The sequence below is a fragment of the Gallus gallus genome, chromosome 1 (genome assembly GCF_016699485.2).
Source record: "Gallus gallus isolate bGalGal1 chromosome 1, bGalGal1.mat.broiler.GRCg7b, whole genome shotgun sequence".
Taxonomy (NCBI): Eukaryota; Metazoa; Chordata; class Aves; order Galliformes; family Phasianidae; genus Gallus; species Gallus gallus.
This window is the reverse complement of record NC_052532.1, coordinates 2,416,189-2,425,397: the sequence shown is the minus strand read 5'-3', so window position 1 is coordinate 2,425,397 and position 9,209 is coordinate 2,416,189. Positions and strand designations below refer to the sequence as shown.

At 59.3% G+C, this 9,209-nt stretch overlaps 1 protein-coding gene across 1 annotated transcript; it reads left to right on the top strand.

The window, feature by feature from the left end:
- Positions 1–5,116: 5,116 nt before the first annotated feature.
- LOC121110531 (PHD finger protein 7-like) lies at positions 5,117–8,678 on the top strand. The gene is made up of 7 exons (XM_040669305.1): positions 5,117–5,151; positions 5,399–5,524; positions 5,729–5,891; positions 5,983–6,089; positions 6,307–6,420; positions 6,573–6,691; positions 6,857–8,678. Exons 1-7 carry the CDS (start codon positions 5,117–5,119, stop codon positions 7,498–7,500), a joined length of 1,308 nt encoding a protein of 435 aa, XP_040525239.1. The 3' UTR covers positions 7,501–8,678.
- Positions 8,679–9,209: the final 531 nt, after the last annotated feature.

Here is a 9,209-nt window from a genome sequence, read left to right as displayed (position 1 = left end):
TGCCAAGCACGCTGTGGGAGCAGCCATACACACCACCCCCAGCACTGGAAGCAGCTCCCCCGCCCATCCACCGCCAGGGAACTTTGGGACTCCTCCAGAGCAGCAACAGCGGGGCTGCCGCGCAGGAGGCGTCCCAGGGCAGAGGAGGAACAAGCCGGACACGGAGCCGCTCCCCCGCTGCAAGGTCGGGCCCCAACCTTCCCAGAGCCGGACCAGAAGACCTCAGGGCGCAGCAGGCGAACACCATCTCCAGCTGCTCAGAAGAGAACTCGCAGCACCAGCAGACCGGCGACACGGAGGACCTTGAGGCTTCCCTGCGTCCAGACAGCAGGGAATGGCCCAGGCAGCCAGGGGAGGCCCGCATGCAAAGCCATTCCTCAGTGGCACGTCGAGTGCCACATGTCCACAGCCGGCACGCACTGAGGAGGCTGCGGGAGCCAGTTCCAACAGTGGGGGCTGCCCCAGGCATGAAGACCTCCTGGGTCGAACATGCAAGCCACATCCCACCCCGCCAAGTCAGCCCGAAAAAATGATGAGATGGAAGCAGTTCCAACAGCGAGGCTATCCAGGGCATGAAGACCTCCCGCATCCAACATCAAAGCCAGCAAGCATCCACCCCCCCCAGCCAGCCCCCCAAAAGGTGGCATGAAAGCTGTTCCAACAGTGGCAGGCTCTCCAGGCATGAAGTCACTCCTGGGTCCACCATCGATCCAACATCCGCTCCCACTCCCCACAGTCAGACCAAAAATAGATAACACGGAAGCAGTTCCAACAGCACGGGCTACTCCGGGCATGAAGTCACTCCTGGATCCAACATGGGAGCCCACATCCACACTTCTGCCCCATTAGCCTGCAACAGCCGTGTGCCAGCACCATGTGCTGGCTCTAGTCCCAGCTATCCAATACAATAAACCAAACCATCCCACACACATTTCTGTGTCAGCTCCTCCTCCTTCTCCGTGTCTATCCTGAGGTGGCAGAACTGGGCGCTGGGATCACAGGGTTTTTCTCCTCCTCAGCACCTTCCCAGTGGCTGGTGCAAAGGCTGCTCGGCAGCTCGTGGACAGCACTGGAGAATTGGCGCAGAGGAACTTGCCGAGGTTCAAGCAAGGCTGAGTGCAGGGCCCTACACCTGGGGAGGAATAGGCGCACGCTTCTGTAGAGTTAGGAGCTGACCTGCTGGGGAGGAGCTCTCTGGAGAGGGACGTGGGTTCCCTGGTGGCCAGTTGGGGTTGTCGGGAGCCATCAGAGTGCCCTTGTGGCCAAGAAGACCAATGGCAGCCCGAGGTGCATTCCAAAGAGCGTGGCCAGCCGGGCAAAAGACGTTCTCCTCTCCCTCTACTCTGCCCCCGGTGCGGCCACAATCTGGAGTCCTGTGTCCAGTTCTGGGCTCCACAGCTCAGAAAGACAGGGAACTGCCGGAGAGTCCAGCAGTGGACTACAAAGACGATGAGGGGCCTGGAGGAGCATCTTCCTCGGCAGGAAAGGCTGATACACCCTACTGCTGTTTAGCCTGGAGGGCACCTTCTCAATGCTTATCAGTACTGAAAGGGTGGCTGTCAGAGGATGAGGCCAGAACTTTATTCCCTGCTGCCCAGCAACAGCACCAAGGGGCGTTCGGCACTAACTCTTCCAGAGGAACGTGAAGAAAAGAACTTCTTTCCTGTGAGGGTGACCCAACACTGGGACAAGCTGTCCAGAGAGGCTGTGGACTCTCCTTTTCTGGAGATATTCAAAAGACAACTGGATGCTTTTTAGTGCAGACTGCAGAGCCCCTCCCCTGCAAGGACAGGCTGAGTGAGCTGGGGCTCTTCAGCCTGGACAAGAGAAGGCCCCGAGGAGACTGACGGTGGCCTTCCAGTACCTGAAGGGGGCCTACAGGAAAGCTGCGGGGGGGGGGAGGGGGGCGGAGCGGGGTCGGGACGGGACAGAAATGGGTTCAAACCAAGGAACGGTCCGGTAAAGGACAGCTAGTGGTCGGGGTCTACAACAGGCCACCCGATCAGGGTGAGCCTGTTGACGAGGCCTTCTTGCTTCAGCTGCCAGAAGCGTCAAGCTTGCAGGCTCTTGTCCTGATGGGGGATTTCAACCACCCGGAAGTATATCTGCTGGGATAGGCGGCACGGCAGGTGGCAGACAATCCTGCCAGGAGATTCCTGGCGCCTGTTGAGGATGACTTCCTGGTCCAGGTTTTAGATGGACCGAGCCGAGGTGAAGCCTTACCAGAGCCGGTGCTCGCCAATGCCGTGGAGAGCATGAGAGAAGTTAAGCTGGGAGGCAGCCTGGGCTGTAGTGATCATGCCGTGCAGGAGTCTGTGACCCTGAGGAATGCAGGCCTGGCAAAAAGCAGACCCTCGTGCTTACCATGTCCAGGCACATACGAGACCAAGAGGTGATCCGAGACAGCCAGCATGGCTTCACCAAGGGCAGATCTTGCCTGACCAATCAATCTGGCGGCCCTCTGTGATGGAGTGGTGGCACGGGTGGGTGGACGGGGGAAGGGAGACGGATGTCATCTCCCTGGCCTTCTGCAAAGCCTTTGACATGGTCCCTCACCACATCCTTCTCTCTAAATTGGAGAGGTGTGCGTTTGAAGGGTGGACCGTTTGATGGATTACAGAGGGGTTGGCTGATCGCAGCCAAAGGGTTGTGATCAACGGTTCTACGTGTGGGTGGAGGCCGGTCACGAGTGGTGTCCCCAGGGCTCCGCCTTGGCATCGGTGCTCTTCAACACCTTTGTCAAGGACATAGGTGACGGCATCGAGTGCCCTCTCACCATGATTGCAGACGACACCAAGCTGAGCGGTGCAGTGGATGCACTGGAGGGAAGGGGAAGGCATCCAGAGGGACCTGGACAAGGCCGCAGAAGTGGGCCCATGGTGAACATAACGAGGTTCAACAAGGCCATGTGCAAGGTGTTGTAGCTAGAGGGGGGGGGGCAATCCCAGGTACTTACACTGACTGGGGGAAGAACCCCTTGAGAGCAGGCCTGCGTAGAAGGACGTGGGGGTCCTGGTGTACGAGAAGCTGCTCATGAGGCAGCAGAGTGTGCTTGCCGCCCAGAGGCCAGCTGTATCCTGGGCATCATTAAACGAGGGGTTGCTAGCAGGGAGAGGGAGGTGATGATCAGAGGGCTGGAGCACCTCTCCTTCGAAGAAATACTGAGTGAACTGGGCTTGTTTAGCTTGGAGAAGGGAAGGCTCTGTGAGACCTCATTGTGGCCTTCCAGTACTTGAAGTGACGGAGGGGGAACGGCTGTTTCACATGGGTGGGTAGTGATAGGACAAGGGGGAATGGTTTTAAACTAAGATAGGGGAGGTTTAGGTTTAGATATGAGGAGGAAGCTTTTCACTCGGAGGGTGGTGACGCGCTGGAAACAGGCTGCCCAAGGAGGTTGTGGATGCCCCGTCCCTGGAAGCATTCAAGGCCAGGCTGGATGGGGCTTTGAGCAGCCCCGGTCCGGGGGGAGGTGTCCCGGTCTATAGCAGGGGGCTTGGAACTAGGTGATCTGAAAGGTCCCTTCCAACCCAAACCGTTCTGTGACTCAGTGAAAAATGAAACAGTGCTCCGCTGTATTTTCCAGAGACGTGAACTTGCACAGCTTGGATGCGGTTGGTTCTTCAGAACCTGCCCTGCAAGTCTGGGAGGACATTCACGTCCTCACCAAGGACCTGGATGAAGGAACAAAGTGTGCCCCCGGCCTGTGTCTGGAAGAGGTGGACACCCCAGAAAGCAGAGCTGTGATTTAGAGACAGTTAGCCACAGTGAGAGCTGGACAGAGAGGAACCTGGTGGGGTTTTACAAGGTGCGAGTGCAGGGCGGTACACCTGCGGGGGGAATAACCACACAGGCTAGTCCCGGCAACGGGCTGACCTGCTGGAGAAGAGCTCTGCACAGAAGGACCTGGGTGTCCTGCGGGACGCCAGGCTGGCCCTTTTCGCCTTCTGGAGGTGATCCTTGTCAGCCACAAGAGAGGTATCCTTCCAAGGGAGATCAGGTAAGTTACCCAGGCAGGTGGACAACCGGGAGAAAGGTGTTGAGCAATCGAGGGAATTAGCTGTGCTGGATAAAGCGTTTGAAGAGAAATAGAAAACATCAGCCTTTATCGTGCTTGCTTTTTTGTTTGTTTGTTTGTTTGTTTTTTTAATGGAAACTTGGTTCTTTCTCGAGTGGTATGTAGTGTGAGTTAGCATCGTCTGAAATGATCGTGGCCAGAGTTCTGACAAAAAGAAGGGCAATCGACATAGCACGTTGGGAGGAAATTCTTTCAAAAGGTTGCCCAGAGAAGGTGTGGAGGTCTTGCTTGGGAGCCAAGGGCCCACGCCCACAGCCACCATGAGGCGGTGAGCGTGATGTCACAGTGGGTGTCAGAGTGCAGCCATTGTGACGCGTGAAGCTTGAGTAGAGCACAGGCTGGCGGGCTCAGCGCAAGCGTCAGTGCGGCCTGGTGAGGCGTGGAGAGAGCAGGGTCTCTTGCAGTGCTCACCGTCGACGCAAATGATGTATGCTAGGAAGCGGAAGTTGTCTGACTCTCAGGAGCCAGGTGAGAGCACTGCGTCCCTGTGCACAGGTCCCGATGCTGGGCAGAGGGGTGCTGGGGCTCTGCCTGCGGCTGAGAGCCGAGAGGGGAGGAAGGGGCAGGCAGGAGCTTCCCAGGCAGGCAGGGGGCTGGGCCCCTCTGCTCCTTGGCAAGGGGGCCCAGCTTGGGCTGCGGCTGCCTTGGGCCTGCCGTGGCCCCTTCCCCTCCACCGCCTCCAGCCAGCATGGCAGGCACAGAGCAGGACCCTGGGGACAGCCCCCAGGGACACCTGGCCCCGCCAGCTGCTCACCGCTGCTCACATTTGCTCTCTCCCTCTGCAGCGTGCGTGCTGTGTGGCCGGGGAGATGTTGACCGAAACATCTTTGGCCGCACATTTGACCAGATTTGGTTTTGGGTCCACGAGTTCTGCTTGGTGAGTTCCCTCAAGCGATCCTGACCGCTTCCTGCCGAGATGCTTCCCTCCTTCCTGTCCTCATGAGATGCTGCTCTTTTCTCTCCTTCAGCTTTTGCCAACATCTCTTTTGATGAAAGCTCCACACAGGAGGGAACTGTGGGCATTGACTCAGCTGCCCTCACATGCAAGTCAAGCAGGCAAACCAGAAGGTGAGGACGTGAGCGGAGCAGGCTGATTTGTGCCCCGAGAGGCTCATACCAGCTTAGCCTGGGCACAGAGGAAGCAATCGCAGCCCTGCCAACCACCTCCAGGACAAAGTCCTGCCATTGCAGATGTGCCCTGTCCACCAGGCAGCTTTGTAGAGTGTGACCCAGCAGTGCCACACCTGCGCCCTGCCCAGAGGTGTGGGGCCGGAAATGGAGGCCCTGAGCCTGCTGCTGATGGGACTGTTCTGCTCTTTCCAGCAATGCTGTGTTTGCGGTGAGAGGGGGGGCTGCCATCACATGTGCAGAGAGCGGCTGTGAGCGGAGCTTTCATCTGCCCTGTGCCAAGGATGGACAATGCGTCACCCAGTTCTTTGGTTGGCAAAGGTAAGGGCTGTCAGCAGCAGCCAAGACAGGGAGGAACCCAGAAGGTTACCTCCCAGCAGCCTGCCAGAGCCAGAGCCAGAGCCGAGCCAGAGCCAGAGCCAGAGCCAGGGCCAGGGCCAGGGCCAGGGCCTGGGGCTTCCCTCTTGGTCCACTGCCCTCCACCCATCACTTCTCACCATGCCTATCCCTTCCACCTTCCCCCAGGTCCTTCTGCTGGGAGCATCGCCCTCGACAGACCGCAGTGACAGCTCCAGCAAGAGGCACCACCTGCGTCTTGTGCCGGCAGACCGTGGGGAACGTTGCATCCTACCACACCCTGGTGTGCCCAGTGTGCAAACATGCCTGGTTCCACCGGGCCTGCGTCCAGGTAGGAGCCCTCCCCTCACCCTGCAGGCACGCTTGGTGCTCAGCAGCACCAGGCACTGCACACGCTCACGCTGCTTGTGCTTCTCGTGCAGCAACAGGCCTTGAATGAAGGCATTGCGTGCTTCCGGTGCCCTGCCTGCCAAGACAACACTCTGTTCTGTATTGAAATGTCCATCCTAGGGATCCGAATCCCTGACAGGTTGGTGTCCTTCTGCTAAACCAGGCAGATGAGAAGGCGCAAGCGCTGGCCTGCCCAGGGAGTGTCTGGGCAGGCCTGGCCCTTGGCTGTCACAGGAGCACGTGCCTCAGCTTCATGGAGAAGCTGGAAATGGGGGTGGGGTGGATGAGACGGGATAACCTTGGATCTCATCCCGGGGACACCGGGGGCTCATCACTTTCCCTCCCTTCTCTTGTAGAACACCAGAGCGGGAGGACAATCGTGCATCCGCAGTGGTTTTGCAGAGGCACGGGCACTGCGACGCCGTCATCTGCTTTTGCGCTGGAGGCAGGGATCAGGCAGAAGAAGAGGGGTGAGTTACCGCAGCAGCTCTCTGGCGCTCCGTGGGGGATCTCAGCCTCAGCACAGGCTGGGAGGTCAAGGGACTGAGCACCAGAGATGTGCCGGGCGCTCCCTGCCTTGGCTCGCTTGGTCCTCACGGCCACAACCCCTTTGCTTCCCCAGGCCCTGGCAGCTGATCCCGTGCAGCTCCTGTGGAGCGCAGAGCACCCACCGAGAATGCTCCTACTCGAGCATCAGAACGAACAAGTGGGACTGCGACAGATGTGCTGGCCTGGGTACCGGTAAGAGGCGATGAGTCGCGTGGCACCGGGCTGGGGTCAGCCAAGACCTGGCAGCAAGCGCTCGCGGCAGCTTTCAAAGTCTCTCTCTGCCCTAGGAGGGATGGCAGCCTGTCCCTACCCGGGGCTACAGGTTCCTCCTGCTGACCTTCCCGCCTCCCCTTACAGCCTCCAGCACCATTGCGCAGCTCGCGGCCCTCAGCGCTGCCAGCCAGCAGGGCCTGGAGCCATCCCACAGCCCCCAGGAGCCCGAGGACAGCTGCTCCGGCCCCACCATCCAGCCAGCGTCGGGGCCATCCCACACTTCCCAGCTGCTGGAGCTCAGCTGCCAGACCAGTGTGCAGGGCACAGAACAAGGGACAACCTGCTCAGCTTTTCCTGACCATCAGGACGCACCTGAGCAGTGCCAAGCACCCTGTGGGAGCAGCCATACACCCACCCCCGGCACTGGAAGCAGCTCCCGCCCATCCACCGCACAGGGCACTTTGGGATCCTCCAGAGCAGCCACAGCGGCTGCGCGCAGGAGGCGTCCCAGGCAGCGGGGAACAAGCCGGACACGGAGCCGCTCCCCGCTGCAAGGTCGGGCCCCACCTTCCCAGAGCCGGACCAGAAGACCTCAGCGCAGCAGGCGAACACCATCTCCAGCTGCTCAGAAGAGAACTCGCAGCACCAGCAGACCGGCGACACGGAGGACCTTGAGGGCTTCCCTGCGTCCAGACAGCAGGGAATGGCCCAGGCAGCCAGGGGAGGCCCGCATGCAAAGCCGTTCCTCAGTGGCACGTCGAGTGCCACATGTCCACAGCCGGCACTGAGGAGGCTGCGGGAGCCAGTTCCAACAGTGGGGGCTATCCCAGGCATGAAGACCTCCTGGGTCTAACATGCAAGCCAACATCCCACCCCGCCAAGTCAGCCCGAAAAATGATGAGATGGATGCAGTTCCAACAGCGAGGGCTATCCAGGGCATGAAGACCTCCCGCATCCAACATCAAAGCCAGCAAGCATCCACCCCCCCCCAGCCAGCCCCCCAAAAGGTGGCATGAAAGCTGTTCCAACAGTGGCAGCTCTCCAGGCATGAAGTCACTCCTGGGTCCACCATCGATCCAACATCCGCCTCCCACTCCCCACAGTCAGACCAAAAATAGATAACACGGAAGCAGTTCCAACAGCACGGGCTACTCCGGGCATGAAGTCACTCCTGGATCCAACATGGGAGCCCACATCCACACTTCTGCCCCATTAGCCTGCAACAGCCGTGTGCCAGCACCATGTGCTGGCTCTAGTCCAAGCTATCCAACACAATAAACCCAACCATCCCACACACATTTCTGTGTCAGCTCCTCCTTCTCCGTTTGTCTATCCTGAGGTGGGCAGAACTGGGCGCTGGGATCATAGGGTTTTCTCCTCCTCAGCACCTTCCCAGTGGCTGTGCAAAGGCTGCTCGGCAGCTCGTGGACAGCCTGGAGAATTGGGCGCAGAGGAACTTGCCGAGGTTCAGCAAGGCTGAGTGCAGGGCCCTACACCTGGGGAGGAATAGGCGCACGCTTCTGTAGAGTTAGGAGCTGACCTGCTGGAGAGGAGCTCTCTGGAGAGGGACGTGGGTTCCCTGGTGGCCAGTGGGGTGGTCGGGAGCCATCAGAGTGCCCTTGTGGCCAAGAAGACCAATGGCAGCCCGAGGTGCATTCCAAAGAGCGTGGCCAGCCGGGCAAAAGACGTTCTCCTCTCCCTCTACTCTGCCCCGGTGCGGCCACATCTGGAGTCCTGTGTCCAGTTCTGGGCTCCACAGCTCAAGAAAGACAGGGAACTGCTGGAGAGTCCAGCAGTGGACTACAAAGACGATGAGGGGCCTGGAGGAGCATCTTCCTCGGCAGGAAAGGCTGATACACCTACTGCTGTTTAGCCTGGAGGGCACCTTCTCAATGCTTATCAGTACTGAAAGGGTGGCTGTCAAGAGGATGAGGCCAGACTTTATTCCCTGCTGCCCAGCAACAGCACCAAGGGGCGTTAGGCACTAACTCTTCCAGAGGAACGTGAAAAAAAGAACTTCTTTCCTGTGAGGGTGACCCAACACTGGGACAAGCTGTCCAGAGAGGCTGTGGACTCTCCTTTTCTGGAGATATTCAAAAGACACCTGGATGCTTTTTAGTGCAGACTGCAGGAGCCCCTCCCCTGCAAGGACAGGCTGAGTGAGCTGGGGCTCTTCAGCCTGGACAAGAGAAGGCCCCGAGGAGACTGACGGTGGCCTTCCAGTACCTGAAGGGGGCCTACAGGAAAGCTGCGGGGGGGGGGAGGGGGGCGGAGCGGGGTCGGGACGGGACAGAAATGGGTTCAAACCAAGGAACGGTCCGGTAAAGGACAGCTAGTGGTCGGGGTCTACAACAGGCCACCCGATCAGGGTGAGCCTGTTGACGAGGCCTTCTTGCTTCAGCTGCCAGAAGCGTCAAGCTTGCAGGCTCTTGTCCTGATGGGGGATTTCAACCACCCGGAAGTATATCTGCTGGGATAGCGGCACGGCAGGTGGCAG

Coding starts and splice junctions, on each gene's coding strand:
- LOC121110531 (XM_040669305.1), top strand. CDS start 5,117: ATGCAAGTCAAGCAGGCAAACCAGAAGGTGAGGAC. Junction 5,892..5,982: donor TCCACCGGGCCTGCGTCCAG/GTAGGAGCCCTC, acceptor CTTCTCGTGCAG/CAACAGGCCTTGAATGAAGG. Junction 6,692..6,856: donor ATGTGCTGGCCTGGGTACCG/GTAAGAGGCGAT, acceptor CTCCCCTTACAG/CCTCCAGCACCATTGCGCAG.